The sequence below is a fragment of the Schistocerca cancellata genome, chromosome 1, assembly GCF_023864275.1.
Source record: "Schistocerca cancellata isolate TAMUIC-IGC-003103 chromosome 1, iqSchCanc2.1, whole genome shotgun sequence".
Classification (NCBI taxonomy): domain Eukaryota; kingdom Metazoa; phylum Arthropoda; class Insecta; order Orthoptera; family Acrididae; genus Schistocerca; species Schistocerca cancellata.
This window is the reverse complement of record NC_064626.1, coordinates 1,137,306,759-1,137,326,593: the sequence shown is the minus strand read 5'-3', so window position 1 is coordinate 1,137,326,593 and position 19,835 is coordinate 1,137,306,759. Positions and strand designations below refer to the sequence as shown.

Genomic DNA, 19,835 nt, shown 5'->3' with positions numbered 1-19,835 from the left:
GAAGATGACCATTGGTTGATCGAAACCGGTTAGGCATTGTAAAATACTCACGTGGTTCTATCGAACGAAAATAATAAATAAATAAATAAATAAAACAACATATCCTTAAGGAAATCGCAACGAAAGTGCTGACGTATTCGCTTCATCGTGAATGCGAAATCGGACAGTTCATAGTTAATTTCAGACAGAATTCGTGTCAAACTACCGATGTATAAGGCCTGTTTGATTCGTCTAGCAAAATGGAGCCAGTTATAACGTGTAAACTCGGCAGCGAAAACCAAGTTACGAAATTCGGATTTCGTCTTCTGGAAGTCATAGCGTGTAAGAGTAGTGTATGAAGCTGTTCACAGACGGTGTGGTTGTGACATCGTTACCCAGTTATGGCAAGATGCAAACAGACTGTAGATGGCTAACGTGTAGAGCAAGAGCGCACGTCCGACTTTTTAGACGGCCGAACACAACACAGTTTCCTTACAACAACGATGTTATATAAAATTAAACGAGGTTTGTGATAAAAGTAATGAGACTGATTTTTTACCTACCAAAGCTTCAATTTTTTTCAAACAGCGTTGTTGTCCCTTTTGAAGCAGTTCCCTTCGGCAGCTGTACACCAGTGGAGTTAATTGTTTCCAGCCATGGTTGCAGCGTTGAAAGACTTCAATTGGTATGGCCTTTAATATTTCGCTCATATCCTTTTCAATGTTTTCCAGAGTCCCCAAATGACGTCCTTTTAAGACATTTATCAATTTCGGGAAAATAAAAATTCACAATGACTCAGATCATGTGAATAGGGTGGCTATGGAACAGCGGGAATGCCTTCCCAAACCAAAAATTCTGTAATTAGAGTGACAGTGTGACATGAGGCGGTTGTCGGCAATGTCTGGTCTGACTATATTCACCCTCTTGCTCAGCCTTTCAAGGACATCTTTGTAAAACGCTTCGCTGACAGTTTGTTCTAGAGGAACAAATTCTTTTTGCGTGCTACCCATACTGCCAAAAAAGCAAGTCGGCAATGTTTTGATCTTTGAATTGCTCATTCGAGCTTTTTTCGGTCGAGGAGATGTCTCAGTGAGCCAATCCTCACTTTGCCGTTTTGTTTTAGGATCGTACCCAGACATCCAGGATTCATCACCTGTCACTACACGACTTAACCACTCGTGGTCATAGACAGTCTTCAAGAGGATCAACGCATACGTTTCTTCAATTGTGTTGCTCGCTTGTGAAGTTTTCGGCGTGTGCAAAACGTCGGTCAGAATTTTATGTAAGCTGAAAGTGCTTAAGTTTAACACGTCACGTATTATACTTATTGTTAAACGTCTGTCTTAATCTCACAGTAGCAAGCCACCTTCGACGTTTTCGTCGGTTTTTGAAGTTCACTGTACCACACAAGCGGCTTGTAGTGAAATTGCATGCTTGTGGAATATCGTCTCAGTTATGTGACTGGATTCGTGATTTGCTGTCAGACAGGTCACAGTTCGTAGTATCTGGCAGAAAGTCATCGGGTAAAACGGAAATGATTCCTGGCATTCCCCAAGGTAGTGTTACAGGTCCTTTGCTGTTCCTTATCTACATAAACGATTTGGGATACAATCTGAGCAGCCGTCATAAGTTGTTTGCAGATGACGCTGTCGTTTATCGACTAATAATGTCATCAGAAGATCAAAACAAATTACAAAACGATTTAGAAGATATATCTGCATAGTGCGAAAATTGGCAGGTGACGCTAAATAACGAAAAGTTTGAGGTCATCCACATGAGTGCTAAAAGGAATTCGTTAAATTTCGGTTACACGATAACTCAGTCAAATGTAAAGGGTGTAAATTCAACTAAATGCTTAGGAATTGCAATTACGAACAACAGAAACTGGAAGTAACACATAGAAAATGTTGTGGGGAAGGCTAACCAAAGATTGCGTTTTATTGGCAGGACACTTAGAAAATGTAACAGACCTACTAAGGAGACTGCCTACACTACGCTTGTCCGTCCTCTTTTAGAATATCGCAGCGCGGTGTGGGAGTTTTACCAGACTACACTGACGGAATACATCATAAAAGTTCAAAGAAGGGCAGCACGTTTTGTGTTATCGTGAAATATGGGAGGGGGTGTCACTGAAATGATGCAGGATTTGGGCTGCACATCATTAAAAGAAAGGCATAATTTGTTGCGACGGAATCTTCTCACGAAATTCCAATCACCACCTTCCTTCTCCGAAGCGAAAATACTTTGTTGACACCGACCTACATAGGGAGAAACGATCACCACGATAAAATAAGGGTAATCAGAGCTCTTAGGGAAAGATATAGGTGTTCGTTTTTTCCGGGCGCTATACGAGATTGGAATAATAGAGAAATGTGAAGGTGTTTCGATGAACCCTCTGCCAGTCATTTAAATGTGATTTGCAGGGTATTCATGTAGATGTAGATGTAGCCTACCCTTCATCACTAATAAATTTTTAGATGAGTCTATATCTGCTTCTGGGTACGCTTTACAATCCAGTATCTGATTTCGTAATATCTGCCTGACCATGCTATAGTCTCGGCCTTACAAAAATAATTTGTTCCAGTGAAAAACTTAGCCGATAAAGAATGTACTCAATAGGCCATTTTCAACTTTCCGAAGGTCACGCTCATGGCAAGTTTAACTTAAAATTTTATTGCATAACGTTGCTCCACATTTCGCTCTTCCACTTTCGTAAAACACAGCAAACACACGACTTCACTGATGGCGCTCTCAAAAATCATGTGATGGCTGTACGGAGCTGAAACTCGGACTGAGCATCTGGAAGGGATGAACCAACCGGTCTACACAAACAGAACAACACAGCGTTGTCAGATCGCTTGCAGTGTTGTCAGTGTCATTGCTTTTCTCACACATCTCGTAAGTACGCCCATAGGCAATTGAAGTATCACTCGAAAGTAAAATCAGTAGAAATACATAAAATTATCGGTCAAGGGCGGGTCAAGTGTATAGTTTTACATTTCGGGCCACGAATGGGTTGTTTCTAGACACAGATTGTCGTTATTTGGGTGACAGATTCTGAATAAAAATTGAGAATAATCGTATTTTAGCAGAACCTCGACCGTCTGACTCATCGGACATAGAGGAACTATCTAATACAGCACACATGTAGGAAATCCATCCAGCCTATACAGAGTGGTCAGAAACAATCTGAAATTATTGTAAGGTCTTTGCAGCGTAGGTTGGGCTGAGAAATAATTGCTAACAAAAACAAAATTCGATACGTTCCCCAGTATCCGAGTTAGTTAGCATTGAAGTTAGCCAATCACGCCGTTTTGCACGGAAATTCAGATGGCCCGCCATATACAGTGCCAGTTATTCTCATAGTGCAGATGATACACAGCTCAGCCTTAGGGCCGGCCGGTGTGGCCGAGCAGTTCTAGGCGCTACAGTATGGAACCGCGCGACCGCTACGGTCGCAGGTTCGAATCCTGCCTCGGGCATGGATGTGTGTGATGTCCTTAGTTTAGTTAGGTTTAAGTACTTCTAAGCTCTAGGGGACTGATGACCTTAGAAATTAAAGTCCCATAGTGCTCAGAGCCATTTGAACCATTTTTCTTCAGCCTTAGGCTCGGGTTCAGTCTTTACTACCGTTCCGTGTCAAATTTTCGTATCGCTGTCTTATTCGGTTTTAGGAAACCAAACGAAGAATACATTTGGCGACACCATCTCTGGCGGATGGTTTGAAGATGTGCGCACAACGAGCTAACTGGCTAACTTCAATGGTTATTAACTCGAAAACGCCGCTACTTATCGAATTTTTTCTTAACAATCATCTCTCAGCACCACTTACCTTGGAACACCCTCACAAGCTAATACTACATGCTTGCATATACTGAACAATATATTTTATTCAATATTTGTACCTGTTTCTGTTCATCCTGCATAACTGTTCACAGTCGCGGGTACCCAGAAAGAATACTAAGCCTAGATCTTCTTAAGAAATACAACTATCAGCAGTTTCAGAAAACAAAAGCAAAGACGTAATTAATGGGGGCAATCGTTTTATACTATGAAAAGACATCCACTAAACAGACCACACCATTCCCAGAAATTTCAGTCAAGTATGAAACTCATATAAGCAATGCCTGGTACTGCGAGTGACACACTGATTCGTTCTGATATTTCTCAATCATAAGTTGCGGCGTCAGTGCAGGGTATCCGATCGAATTACATTTTGTGAAAATAAGATGAAAATGAAGGATTTACTCTATCGACTTATGTTTAAATATCAAATACTACATGCTTGCATATACTGAACAATATATTTTATTCAATATTTGTACCTGAAGGTAAGTAAAAGCCTTTCAGTACTTGAACTGCTACGACGAAGGGAATTCTGACACGGAATTTGAGGTGAAATAACTGTAGCAAGCACACCAAATGAGTTGACCTACATACTGATGTAGCTCCAAAATTCCGAAGTGTGTGATCTCAATTCTTCACCAGATCAAAAGATTTGTACTTTCACTTGACTTTCACTTATTACCTGTTCTACCAAATATTTCATCTGTCAAATCTTCTTCACACTTATAAGCAGAGCTGAAACGCCGTTGTTTCAGCATTCATGTTTGTCCGAAATACTGATCTATCTATAAATCGGCCACGCGGGCTAACAGCTCTCACCCGATTTACAAAGGTTGTATACACTCTGATGTCCATTATCTGCCGAGCAAAGCCTGCCGATCGAAAAATAGTTCATCTGCGACTAGCCGTAGTAAAAAGACTTCCAGCGTGATTTATGGATAGAGATGTTATTGTTGCTTAAACTATCAAGATTAACGGAAGAAACAGATAAGATGCAAAGAAGAGCTGTTCGTTTCATCACGGGTGTGTCAAGTCAGAGTGACAGTACGAAAGAAAACTAGAATGTGCGGTGCTGCTTAAAATCATGACGCGTCTTTCAAATCCTTACGCGTAATACTCAGAGCGTACGTTCCAAGAATACGTCTACCTCTATTTTCTGCAGTCCACCTTGTGGTGTGCTGCGGATGGTAGCACTATCAGTTGCCCTTTTCTGTCCCACTCACGTAGGGGCCGCGGGAAAACCTATTGTTGTTAGGGCTTCATATGAGCTTGAATCCGTTGAATTTACCTTCATGGTCTTTTCGCGAAATGCACTGATGATCCAAAACATTATGACCACCTGCTTAAAAGCTTCTTGGTTCACCTCTGGAACACAATTCGGCAGTGATTCTGTGCACCATTGATTCGAGAAGTACTGTATAGGTTTCCAGAGGTTTGCGGCAACAAATGCCTATGCACAGGTCACACACTTCCCGTAGTTTGGGGGCGGTTGGTTTGTTGGGTTTCATCGGATTCAGATTAGCCGAATTTCAGGGCCAAGACATCAACGTTAGTTCACTATCGCGCGCCTCAAACTATTGCAGCGAGATTCTTGCCTTGTGACACGGACAGTTATCGTGCTAGAAGATGCTATCGTTGATGAGGAAGACATCAAGCATAAGGGGTTTCTCGTGGTCCCTAATAATGTTCACGTAGTCCACAATTGTCATGGTGTCTTCGATTTCTACCGCAGGTTCCGTTGAAGCCAGAGTGAATGTCTCCATAACGTAACATTACTCCCATCGGCCTGCGTCCGTGGCATGCTGCATGTTTCGAGCGGATGTCGCCTGGATGATGGTCTATCTGGACACTAGCATCAACCTGCTTTCATAAAAAGCGTGATTCATCCGAGCAGGCGACACGATTCCATTGTTCCACGGTCCAAGCTCGAAGACGCCGTACCCACAGCAATCGTAACTGACGATGCTGTTGGGTCAACATGGGAACACGAAGGGGGTCCTCTGCTGTGGAACACCATGTTCAACACTGTACGCTGAAGTTCCTGCTCCAAAACACCTGTGCCTGCGACAGCACTGTGTTCTGTTGTCAGATCAGCCGCAGATCGCCGCCTATCCTGCTTTAGAGAGCACGCAAGCCTCCGATACCTGTGTTCTGTGATGACGTATGGGCCTCCTACTTCATGTCGCCTGCTCATGGTTTCTACATTCTTTAACCACTTTCCGAAGATGATCACGACAGTAGCACGCGAACGGCCGACCAGCTTCGCCGTTTTCGAGATGCTCGCTCACAGGCACCGGGCCACAACAATTTGGCTTTTATCAAAGCCACTATAGTCGGCGGATTTCTCATTATCGTCTCTAGAATAACACCCCATTCGTCTTTGCTCCTCTCATATACACTATGTGATCAAAAGTATCTGGACACCTGGCAGAAAAAGACAAGTTTGTGGCGCCCTCCATGCCGACCGGGGTGGCCGAGTGGTTCTAGGCGCTACAGTCTGGAACCGCTAGACCACTACGGTCGCAGGTTCGAATCCTGCCTCGGGAATGAATGTGTGTGATGTCCTTAGGTTGGTTAGGTTTAAGTAGTTCTAAGTTCTAGGGGACTGATGACCTCAGAAGTTAAGTCCCACAGTGCTCAGAGACATTTGACGCCCTCCATTGATAATGCTGGAATTCAGTATGATGTTAGCCCACCCTTAGCCTTGATGACAGCTTCCAATCTCGCAGGCATATGTTCAATCAGGTGCTGGAAGGTTTTTTTGGGGAATGGCAGCTTAGTCTTCACGGAGTGCTGCACTGAGGAGAGGTGTCGATGTCGGTCGGTGAGGCCTGGGCCGGCCGCTGTGACCGAGTGGTTCTAGGCGCTTCAGTCCGGAACCGCGCTGCTCCTACGGTCGCAGGTTCGAATCCTGCCTCGGTCATGGATGTGTGTGATGTCCTTAGGTTAGTTAGGTTTAATTAGTTCTAAGTCTAGGGGACTGATGACCTCAGATGTTAAGTCCCATAGTGCTCAGATCCATTTGAACCATCTTTGGCGCGGCCTTGCAAAAATTCGGTGCTCCAAAATATCCCAAAGATGTTCTATAGGACTCAGGATTCTGTGCAGGTCAGTACATTTCAGGGATGTTGTTGTGTAACCACTCCGCCACAGGCCGTGAATTATGAATAGGTGCTCGATCGTGTTGAAAGATGCAGTCGCCATCCCCGAATTGCTCTTCAACAGTGGGAAGCAAGAAGGTGTTTAAAACATTAATGTAGACCTGTGCTGTGACAGTGACACGCAAAACAACAGGGAGTGCAAGCCCTCTCAATGAAGAACACGACCACATCATAACACCATCGCCTCCGAATTTTACTGTTGGCACTACACATGCTGGTAGATGGCGTTCACCGGGCATTCACCACACCCACACCCTGCCATCGGATCGCCACATTGTGTACCGTGATTCGTCACTCCACACAACGTTTTTCCACTGTTCACTCGTCCAATGTTTGCGCTCCTTACATCAAGCGAGGCGTCGTTTGGCATTTACCGTCGTGACATGTGGCTTATGAGCAGCCGCTCGACTATGAAATCCAAGTTTTCTCACCTCCCACCTAACTTTCATAGTACTTGCAGTGGATTCTGATGCAGTTCGGAATTCCTGTGTGATGATCTGGATAGATGTTTGACTATTACGCATTACGACCCTCTTCAACTGTCTGCGGTCTGTCAGTCAACAGACGAGGTCGGCCTGTACGCTTTTGTGCTGTACATGTCCTTTCCCGTTTCCACTTCACTATCACATCGGACTCAGTGGACCTAGGGATGTTTGGGAGTGTGGAAATATGGCGTACAGACGTGTGACGCAAATGACACCTAATCACCTGATCACGTTCGAAATCCGGAGTTCAGCGGAGCTCTCCATTCTGCTCTGTCACGATGTGTTATGACTACTGAGGTCGCTGATATGGAGTACCTGGCAGTAGGTGGCAGCAAAATGCGCCTAATATGAAAAACGTATGTTTTTGGGTGTGTCCGGATACATTTGATCACATGGTGTACTTCTCTTACCGCGTCACGCGCCCTCAGCGCCACCAGACAGCTATGTGTTTGTTGTCACTTCTAAGAAGGTACGAGTTCTAACAGTAAACCATACCTGATGATGAAAGTCACTCTTGTAGCGGCTGTCATTGGAAATGAATGAGCAACTCCATGATGTTTTCACACTTACTGAATGAATCTGTTAAGAAATGCGATGCACTTCGTTGAATCTTCTATGTCAGTCCTATCTGATACAGTCGCAGATTGATATGCAATATTTAAATATCGTTCGTAGCAGGGCATCCTGAGATACCTCTTTCCTTTTGATTCTTCCAATGACTCAGTTTGGCATCTGCCTTATCTTAGTTTTACGTGGTCGTGCCACTTTAAATCGCTCCGTACTCGTAGACCTAGGTATTCAAACGAAGTGACTGCGTCCTGATTATTCTGCTATCTCGTACCCATGTAATAATGGGTCTTCCCACCTATTTATGCACATTAAGCCATTGTTGAGGATCAGCTACCAATCCCTACACCAAGCGTCAATCCTCTATATGTTTTCCTGAATTTCAATACCATACAGTCTTCGAGGTTTGAGGCTTCATCCGCAAGCAGCCTCATGGAATTTACAAATTTATCAACTTAATCATTTATATACATTGTGTAAAGTAATAGTTCTCTGAAACCTCCTTCGTGTGTGCCCAAAGTTACTTCTAGGTCTGAAGATCTCTCATCATTAAGTATGACACTTAGTACACCCTCGTATTTTGCTCACTAAGCAGTAGTGGGGAACTGTACTGAATGCCTTTCGGAACTCAGGAACGGCAGCATCAACTTGGGCGCCTGTTCGGGCAACCTGTGCTCTCTCTCTCTTACGGGAATCGTCACCTTAGTTGGCGCGAGTAATGAGTGGATGGCCAATATATCCGTTAGGAACATCACGTACGTAGATTGTGGACAGCTGGGAATGTGGGTCTCACGGGAGGCGTGCAAGGGATAAGTCTCTGCAGTCGCGCTATTCATCTGTGTCCTCGGTGGCTCAGATGGATCGAGCGTCTGCCATGTAAGTAGGAGATCCCGGGTTCGAGTCCCGGTCGGGGCACACATTTTCAGCTGTCCCCATCAAGGTATATCCACAACACCTGTCGGCAGCTGAGGGCTTCAATTAATTATCATTCACATCGTATAGTGTTTTCGGCGAATCCAGATCCCATTTGTTTGAAAATGGTGGTCGCATTTTGGTTCGCCGCAGACAGGGGAAGCGTCATCGCAGTGATTGCATTCGCACAAGGGGTACAGCGCCAAGACAACGCCTTACAGTTTGCGGTGCTGTTGGGTACAATCGCAAATCACAGTTGATGCGTGTCCACGGCACTGTGGCCAGCGTGACCTACGTGAAAGACATGTTGCTGCCCGTAGCCATACTCTTTGTGCACTGCACCCCCGTTTCCATTTTTCAGCAAGACAACGCACGACCTCATGTTGCTGCACGAACGAGTGCCTTCCTGATGGATGGCTGGATGGATGGATGGAGAGGGTTTTAAGGGCGCACGACGGCAAGGTCTTCAGTGCCCGCTCAGTAACAGATTGAAGCGTGTGTCAAGAAAAGACTCAGAACAGTAAGATAAAACAGAACGTAAGACACAGGAAACAAGCTTGAAAAATACGTGCCTACCCACACCGAAGCGTGGGACGAAGCATGCTGCTAACAGTAAAACAAGGACAACCCAGGAAGAAAGTGGTAGAGGGAGCTAAAACAATATAGCCGATGGTAGTGGATGGCAGACCGCAAGAAAAAAGGGAGGAGCCAGCCACTGTGCAATACACTATAACCTCCAGCTTAAAAGTTTAGGCCAGAGTCCAGACACATCACAAAACTAGTCAGAGGAGCCAGCCTTTTACTCTGGCCCACCAGATCACGAGACTTGCCGCCAGTCTAAAATGTGTGGGATATGGTCAAACGACAGGTGCAGTACTGTGACCCAATGCCAACCACCAGAGGTGAACTTTGGAACCATGTGAATGCAGTATGGGTGACTATACTAAAGAGCGCCATTCGCACCTTATACGTGTCGTTGCCATCACGCGTGGAACAAGTTACACTACTGGCCATTAAAATTGCTACATCAAGAAGAAATGCAGATGATAAACGGGTATTCATTGCACAAATATATTATACTAGAAATGACATCTGATTACTTTTTCACGCAATTTGGGTGCATAGATCCTGAGAAATCAGTACCCAGTACAACCACCTCTGGCCGTAATAACGGCCTTGATACGCCTGGGCATTGAGTCAAACAGAGCTTGGATGGCGTGTACAGGAACAGCTGCCCATGCAGCTTCAACACGATACCACAGTTCATCAAGAGTAGCGACTGGCGTATTGTGACGAGCCAGTTGCTCGGCCACCATTGACCAGACGTTTTCAACTGGTGAGAGATCTGGAGAATGTGCTGGCCAGGGCAGCAGTCGAACATTTTCTGCATCCAGAAAGGCCCGTACAGGACCTGCAACATGCGGTCGTGCATTATCCTGCTGAAATGTAGGGTTTCGCAGGGATCGAATGAAGGGTAGAGCCACGGATCGTAACACATCTGAAATATAGCGTCCACTGTTCAAAGTGTCGTAAATGCGAACAAGAGGTGACCGAGACGTGTAACCAATGGCACCCTATACCATCACGCCGGGTGATACGCCAGTATGGCGATGACGAATACTCGCTTCCAATGTGCGTTCACCGCCATGTCGCCAAACACGGATGCGACCATCATGATACTGTAAACAGAACCTGGATTCATCCGAAAAAATGACGTTTTGCCATTCGTGCACCCAGGTTCGTCGTTGAGTACACCATCGCAGGTGCTCCTGTGTGATGCAGCGTCACGGGTAACCGCAGCCATGGTCTCCGAGCTGATAGTCCATGCTGCTGGCAACGTCGTCGAACTGTTCGTGCAGACGGGTGTTGTCTTGCAAACGTCCCCATCTGTTAACTCAGGGATCGAGATGTGGCTGCACGATCCTTTAAAGCCATGCGGATAAGATGCCTGTCATCTCGACTGCTAGTAATACGAGGCCTTTGGAATCCAGCATGGCGTTCCGTATTACCCTCCTGAACCCACCGATTCCATTATCTGCTAACAGTCATAGGATCTCGACCAACGCTAGCAGCAATGTCGCGATACGATAAACCGCAATCGCGATAGGCTACAATCCGACCTTTATCGGAAAAGTGATGGTACGCATTTCTCCTCCTTACACGAGGCATCACAACAACGTTTCACGAGGCAACGCCGGTCAGCTGCTGTTTGTGTATGAGAGAAACTTTCCTCATGTCAGCACGTTGTAGGCGCCAACATTGTGTGAATTCTCTGAAAAGTTAATCATTTGCATATCACAGCATGTTCTTCCTGTCGGTTAAATTTCGCGTCTGTAACACGTCATCTCGTGGTGTAGCAACTTTTATGGCCAGTAGTGTATCAGGGCCCATGGCAGACCCTGTGACTACTAGGCAACAGGACACATGCTCAACAGAAGTGACTGAAATGCTAATCATTTCTGCAGAACATGCTAACGTACCTGTCTTGTGAGTATGAACTTCCCTTCTCTAGTCGCTCAAGTCGTCATGTTTTTTTCTGAACATTACTGTAAAATCGCACATAGGACAACCTTGCCGTTAGAGATAAACAGTTGACTGAGGTTGCTGCTTATATTTCCATCCCGCTAAACTCATTATGTTGACATGCCGACATTTTATTTAAGATGAGTCATCATGGCTTGAATGTAACTACGCTGAAGACAGCTACACATTAGCTGAAATCAGTCTGCAATAAATAGGTTAAAATTAACGACCGATACTTCCCTTCCTCCTATCTTGGATCCAGTTAGTATGATATATAACCTTTTATCGTTGCGAGCTAACTCCCATTTTGACAAAACTCTTCTGGGGAGGTAATCGCAAGCAAAGATGATCCGCAGTGCTTAAAGATACTGACATTTCGTTTGAAATTTGAGGAAACAGTTGACTAATCAGACTGGTCAGTTTAACGACGAGCGTGTCGAAACCGTTCATATTTGGATGGGCGACCAGGCTATAACAGGGGTGAGAAAGAAGACAATTAGCCTTTGTACAGCTATTTGACGGAGGGGATTTTCTGACGCCACAGCTCACAAAGCTGTCCTGCAGTGCTTGAGAGCGACTGGAATCAAATATATGTTCTCATTCTGCGACCATCAAAATTTTCACATCTGTTTTTTTCCTTCACACGGCATGATCAAGGTAGTCCAACAACAGAATTTTGGGCCTATACAGAACCATTCCAACAGCGTTCTTCCCGCCCACGATTCGCAGAAGGAACATCAAGAGTAGAAATGGAACTGGTGTGGTGTGAGTCTCTGCCACACACTGTATAGTGCGGCCCCTACAAACATAGATGTAATTAGCTACTAGTTATGGAGGATAACATGGTGTGTACAGCTGGACAGAGGGCGTTGAAAAGATGTTTAAGTAAGTATTCGCGGAAACAGGAGCTCGCACTAGCATGTTATGCTGAATGTTGTTGCTGGTTTCCAATAATTGTTTTCTGCATTAAAAGCAACATTTCATTGTTTAGTTTCAGGTTTTTACGAGGTAACGACTCTCTGAAGCAGGTACTCTTATCCCCGTGTGATGGAAGAAAAAAGTGTCCAGGTCAGCGAGTTGAAAAAAGGCAGACAAGAAGACTCACTGGCAAAGCCATCTGATGATCACGCCAAACCCAGTGAACAAGATGAAGCGGTCACCACCTTACACGATGGCACCAGGTAGGCAGACTATGGGTATTGCTTGCAAAATTTAGCACACAACATAAAAAGGTAGTTGTAATCAGACCAGTGCCGTGATGAGTTGTGAGCCAAGGCTGGCTCATGCTATGCGTTGGATTAAACCTTAGTTGCTATAGTGTATTCAGTCTTCCGCGGTTATTGCGATTATGCTGTTATCCTCTTTTTCCACGGGTGGCATCAGCGGTGTGTATCTATATTTGCACCTTGGACTATCTTTGGCCTGGCGCTTATAGTTTCCAGCTGGGCTGTGTGCGGGCAGTTGGGCAGTTGGTGTGGAGCAGCGAGGAAATCTCCGCAGCATGTAGTTTGGCCGGGCCCGCTGGTGGCCTCTATGTGGTGTCACAATATGTGGTGCTTTTCCCATTGCTACGAGGTTTGTGGCTCACCGGTCCTGGACATGAAAGCTGAGTTTGACTTAATCTACCAGCAAGTCATGACTGTTCACATTGTGTCGTTTGGAGTTCGTTGTCGGCTGTTGGGATATTCCCGCGAGCGACAACGTGTATTTTCAAGTTGGCAAATTTTAGCCACCCTCTGGTGGAGTTTAACTGTACTCGGTTGTTTTAACTAAAGTGCACCAGAGGAATCTTCTGCCTTGTGGAAGTTAACGTTCCGGCTACCTGCCCTAGCCGTTGATGTAAATTCAGGCAGTGTATTTTCCTCATCGTGTTGTCGCTGTCCAGCATGGTGTGTAGTTTGACAGCTCAATGCATAATTGGTTGTAGCCGCCAATACCTTCTACGTTGTTCCATTGAACTCCCTGTTGTGTGATAGTCAGGTGAAGCGGAGGTTATCCTGTCAGTGGGTCCGTTGATTGTCTGTCGGTTGGGTTGTCGTCAGATCGACAATAGTTGGGCCGACTGCCTGTCTCACCTAAGTGAGCATTTGCGTTTGAATTCCAGTCCGACCCTGGGAACTTCTGAGCGCCCTTGAGTGTACTGCCTTTTCTTGTTTGTTCTTGCTGTTTGTACTTGTATGGCTTCTAGCCGATTTTTAGATTAAGATTGTTTTGCCCTTAAGGCGTCAGATGGTTTGGACCTTCAGCATAATTTAAGAACTGTTTTATGTAAAGCCATTGGTATTTTTTTTAAACTACTGATATTGAGTCTTAAGTAATGGGCCTTCAGCCGAATTCGAATTTGAGTTGTTTGCTCTTAAAGTATCAGATTCTTTGGCCTAATTAAGGAACTGTTTTAAGATAAGGCTTTGCTTTTTAAATTTCTGATTTTGGTTGAGCTTTAAGTTGTTGGCTTTCAGCCGTTTTTAAATTAAAGTGGTCTTGGCATGAGATTGTACGGTGCATTCAGCCGCTAAGTATGCTCCAAAACTAAAGCTGACTTTTGAAAAATTCGGCGACCCAATCATCGTGTAAAGTGATGTGTTGAATGTTTTTGGGAATACCACCATGTGGTGTTGACAGATTACGCTCTAAAAGTCAAACTTACGTACATTAAACATAGTCTGACAGTGTTATGGGTGTCTGTCAAGGCGATGTGTCATTGTAAGCTGTTCAAGGGCGTGGTTTGCTCCACGAAAACTCCCCAGCTCATCCAGAACATTTAAAGCAAGTTGCCAATCGTCGCACCACTTTGGAATATTTTCAAGATTCGACAATATTTCTACAGCTTCTTTAACATAGTATTTCATTGCAAATAATTCCATTATCTGAACAAGTTTGAGCTTACAATTAATAGTGTCTGTCAGGTCGCTAATGTGCAACATGAACATTAAGCGTCCCTACATACTTCCCTGGGACACGCTTCAAGTTACGTCAACAACTACCGGCGTCTCTCCAGACGACGTAACACCCTGGGACTTTCCTAGCCAGAAATCCTTAATACAGTGCCACATTACACTTGATATCCCGTACGATCATACTTTCGATAATATACGTAGATGTGGTACTGAGTCAAACGTTACTTGGAAGTGGAGAGATACTACGTCTCACTGACTGCCTTTATTCATAGCTTCCCAGCAGTCACGTGAGAACACAATAAATCTCTTTTCGAAAGGTCTACGTTTGCGGAATCTGCGCTGGCTGGCAGGGAGAAGGCCCTTGTGTTTGAGATACGTCGTAAAGTTCGAGCTCGCCATATGCTCCAAAATGAAAAGCGTCCCCTGGCATACACTTCACAGTGATACCGAGAGAACATGTACATATGTAGAAATTCAAAAAATAATTTCATTGGACCGTCCACCTTTAGAGCTACTTCATCTGCCTTCTTCCGTTTAATTCTATCTACTTACTTCTTACAACATAGACTATTCTCTGGTGCGTTCATTTGTTTTCTGTGTCTGTTAGTGTTTGTTTGGTCCAATCAATTTGTATTTGGACTGTTGCGTCAACATGGCTGTGTATGGCGGCTATTTCAGATTAAGTGTAATTTTTTCTGTTTGTGTTTTCTACACATGGACGAGCTGAAGGTTTCTCAAAATAACAATCTTGAACGTGGGTGGAGATCAGCAACCGTATTGAAGGTTTGATGGAGGATAGATATGCCAACCGGTTGCACAAATTTTATTGCATTTCCCTGGTTTTGGTACCTACTAAGACGATGATGATGTTTGGATTGTGGGGCGTTCAACTGAGCGGTTATCAGCGCCCGTAGAAATTCCCAACCTTTCCTCAGTCCAATCTTGCCACTTGCATGAATCATGATGAAATGATGAGGTCAACAGAAATACCCAGTCATTTCGAGGGAGGTGAAAATCCCTGACTCCGCCGGGAATCGAATCCGGGACCCCGTGCTCGGGAAGCGAGAACGCGACCCCGAGGCCACGACCTGCAGACTGTACCAATTAAGGGCATCTTCGTCATAATGAGCTACAGTTACCTATAAAAAAATTAATCAACATACCAGAATAACAAATATGCATAACATAGATTCCATCGCATCGAGAGGTAATAAAACAATATAAACTGAAGTGCCGAAGTCCAATAAATAAAAGTTTAGTAAAGTCAGTGTTAAAAGCATAAGCAAAGCAAACCACTAGGGCTGGCATCAGACGCAGTAACAGCACTACAGGATGGTAACAGCGCAATGCGCCCCACTTTTGGGGCGCGATTGCCGTAGAGCGGCACGCGAGAAAACATCTATGTTACAAATGAAAATAATTACTACAACAGAACTAGCTAAATAACGGACGTATAATAATAGATAATAAATGAAAGATACAAGAAATGCTGCACGTTGAAACAACAGTTCTTACACATCATCTGTCGAGTGCATAAAGCATTAAAGTGCTCAATATGAGTAGAATTAACACAGCAGGAATAGCAGCCATGGAATACAATAAAAACAAATAAAAGAGGAGGAAAACTATGTTACAGAACTGTCTGTGTAAAGAGCGACAACCAAGAAACGGCAGTAATTGCTAAAATAAATTCGTAATTAAGTCTGCTGTAAACGAACATAATGTCATCATGTACCTAGAATGTAACTGAAAACGTACATTAACAAAACAATAAATTTTTGAAAAAATCTTCCTTCAATGAATTAGCAAAGATGCCTGCCACTGGGCTGCCCACAGCAAAGCCGTCAGGTTGTTTTTACATTATCCTATTAAATTCAAAGTAATTGCATTTCTGCACTGTTTCTAGCAAACAATGAGACCACTAATTTGTTCGCAACAAATACCTTTTTTAAAGGTATTCTTTACTTTACTAGAGGGCAAATGTAAGAATATAGAGGCATATCTCACTAGGGGTAAGATAGATATTGCCTACAGGAAAATTAAAGAGACCTTTGGAGAAAAGAGACCCACTTGTATGAATATCAAGAGCTCAGATAGAAACCCAGTTCTAAGCAAAGAAGAGAAAGCAGAAAGGTGGAAGGAGTGTATAGAAGGTCTATACAAGGACGATGTACTTGAAGACAATATTATGGAAATGGAAGAGTACGTAGATGAAGATGAAATTGGAGATATGATACTGCGTGAAGAGTTTGACAGAGTACTGAAAGACCTAAGTGGAAACAAGGCCCGGGAGTAAACAATATTCTATTAGAACTACTGACAGCCTTGGGAGAGCCAGTCCTGACAAAAGTCTACCATCTGATGAGCAAGATGTGTGAGACAGGCGAAATTCTCCCAGACTTCAAGAAGAATATAATAATTCCAATCCCAAAAAAGCACGTGTCGACAGATGTGAAAATTACCGAACTATCCGTTTAATGGGTCACGGCTGCAAAATACTAACGCAAATTCTTTACAGACGAATGGAAAAACTAGTAGAAGCCGACCTCTGGGAAGATCAGTTTCGATTCCGCAGAAATTTTGGAACACGTGAGGCAATACTGACCCTACGACTTATCTTAGAAGATAGATTAAGAAAAGGCAAACCTACGTTTGTAGCATTTGTAGACTTAGAGAAAGCTTTTGCAATGTTGACTGGAATGCTCTCTTTCAAATTCTGAAGTGGCAGGGGTTAAATACAGGAGCGAAAGCTGTTCACAATTTGTACAGAAACCAGATGGCAGTTACAAGATTCAAAAAATGGTTCAAATGGCTCTGAGCACTATGCGACTTAACTTCTGAGGTCATCAGTCGCCTAGAACTTAGAACTAATTAAACTTAACTAACCTAAGGACATCACACACATCCATGCCCAAGGCAGGATTCGAACCTGCGACCGTAGCGGTCGCTCGGCTCCAGACTGTAGCGCCTAGAACCGCACGACCACCCCGGCCGGCTTACAAGATTCGAGGGGTATGAAAGGGAGGCAGTGGTTGGGAAGGGAGTGAGACAGGGTTGAAGCCTATCCCCAGTGTTATTTAATCTGTATATTGAGCAAGCAGTATGGAAAAGAAAAGAACAATTCGGAGTAGGAATTAAAATCCATGGAGAAGAAACAAAAACTTTGAGGTTCACCGATGACATTGTAATTCTATCAGAGACAGCAAAGGACTTGGAATAGCAGCGGAACGGAATGGACAATGTCTTGAAAGGAGGGTATAAGATGAACATCAACAAGAGCAAAACGAGGATAATGGAAAGTAGACGAATTACATCGGGTGATGCTGAGGGAAATAGATTAGGAAATGAGAGACATAATGTAGTAAAGGAGTTTTGCTATTTGGGGAGCAAAATAACTGATGATGGTCGAAGTAGAGAGGATATAAAATGTAGACTGGCAATCGCAAGGAAAGTGTTTCTGAAGAAGAGAAATGTGTTAACATCTAGTTAAATGCCAGGAAGTCGTTTATGAAAGTATTTGTATGGAGTGTAGCCATGTATGGAACTGAAACGTGGACGATAAATAGTTTGGACAAGAAGAGAATAGAAGCTTTCGCAATGTGGTGCTACAAAAGAATGTTGAAGATTAAAGGGGTAGATCCAAAACTAAAGAGGAGGTATTGAATAGCATTGGGGAGAAGAGGAGTTTGTGGTACAACTTGACTAGAAGAAGGGATCGGTTGGTAGGACATATTCTGAGGCATCAAGGGATTACCAATTTAGTATTTGTGGCAACGTGGAGGGTAAAACTCGTTGAGGGAGACCAAGAGATGAATACACTAAACAGATTCAGAAGGATGTAGGTAGCAGTAGGTACTGGGAGATGAAGGAGCTTGCACAGGATAGAGTAGCGTGGAGAACTGCAACAAGCCAGTCTCTGGACTGAAGACCACAACAACAACATGTTATTCTTTATGATGTTGATGATTGTTTGAACTGGTGTACGTGAGTAGCCTTTACTTGTGCGCATGTAATCGTAAAGGCAAACCTGGGTACGTGAACTGACAACCTAAGTGCACTATTGAGCACAACGCCACATCACTTACATGAAATTGAAGATAATAAATACTATGTGTGTGTGTGTGAAAACCGATCTCATTCATAAGCAAATAAATAAGCAAACCAATAATTTCACGCTCAGTAGGATTGGTCAGTGCAAAATGTTTGAAAAAATAATCGTAATTGTATTTAAAGACAATTGTAATGTCGACCATTATAAGAAAACACACGAAAACTTCTGCAGTGACATATGACCCTGGTAAAGTAAAGAAAATGGCAAAACCTACATTGCGCAAAGGAAACGAAACAGTCAAGTATTATGTATCTGGCCTGCACAGTAATACTCCGAAACAGCTATATATGAAAAACTACAGTTGGGCCATCTCGACACAGAATGCCAAAGAAACACATGACAACCTCTAAGTGGAACTTATCAATAAAAACAATTACAAACCCTAATACGAAAATTCATTTAATCTGATAACTTCCACGGTTCAGCAAATTAACTCAGGTGATCAGTTCAATAGAATAATTATCAAAAACTCGACTGTGACGAGGGTGAAATTGGCCAACAATACAAATCTACAAAAACAAACTTTTTACCTCATCAAATAATACCTTGTTCTTCATTTCAAAAGCCTTTCTTCGTCCTTATGCTATCCAGCCATTGTTGTGACTCATCATTCCTCCTCGTAATAAATCTGCAACTCACATAGTTCCAAAAATGCGACCATGCATTACACTGTATACTCAACGAAAGAAAAATCCGACTGCTGCAAATTGCAGGTGTCCATTACCGGCTGTCAACGATTCTAAGACTCCACAGTGCTGCCAACATAGACACAGATACTGTTGCCTAACAACTGTTTCTCTGGCCGCAGTTCTTCGAATATATCATTTTCCTTTATAAATATTAACACATCCAACAACATCACCAAAAAATAGCCATCTTACACCAGTACATTGCTGTTCAAATTGCTAATATCGAATGAAAATTATTTTATATCTTGACCGCATTCTAAGGTCTTAATTTGATTTACTAGAGGCTGGTTTTTAGTGACTGAGTAAATATTTTGAAATACGAATGACATTTTTATATTGTCGTTAAGAAATTTTGCCAAATTATGATTAGCATTGTTCATACTATTCGTGATTGGTCGAACTGGATGAAGCAATCGTATGTACTTTGGACTGTGAGTGCAATTTTGGGGCTTGTGAATTCATATTAACTATCTGTTTTTTTATGGAATGCTTCGAGGAAGTGCTTAGCGTCGCCAATAAATGATATAATTTCTTTTCGTAATGCAGGAATTGGGATCACGTTAGATCCTGAAATGCTGTTTCCTCAAAAAAACTTGAAAGTCTTTGTTACATGTTCGCGCTTAATGGCTATAACTGAAGCATTACAGTTGTCTGATTTCGAATTG

At 43.4% G+C, this 19,835-nt stretch overlaps 1 protein-coding gene across 1 annotated transcript in view; it reads left to right on the top strand.

The window, feature by feature from the left end:
• Nucleotides 1-19,835, top strand: part of LOC126163151 (caspase-1-like) — a 133,312-nt gene that overhangs the window by 43,222 nt on the left and 70,255 nt on the right. Inside the window, exon 2 of the mRNA XM_049920085.1 lies at nucleotides 12,465-12,654. Coding sequence (XP_049776042.1) covers nucleotides 12,521-12,654 — 134 coding nt within the window. The 5' untranslated portion in view covers nucleotides 12,465-12,520. The remainder of the gene's footprint in view (nucleotides 1-12,464; nucleotides 12,655-19,835) is intronic.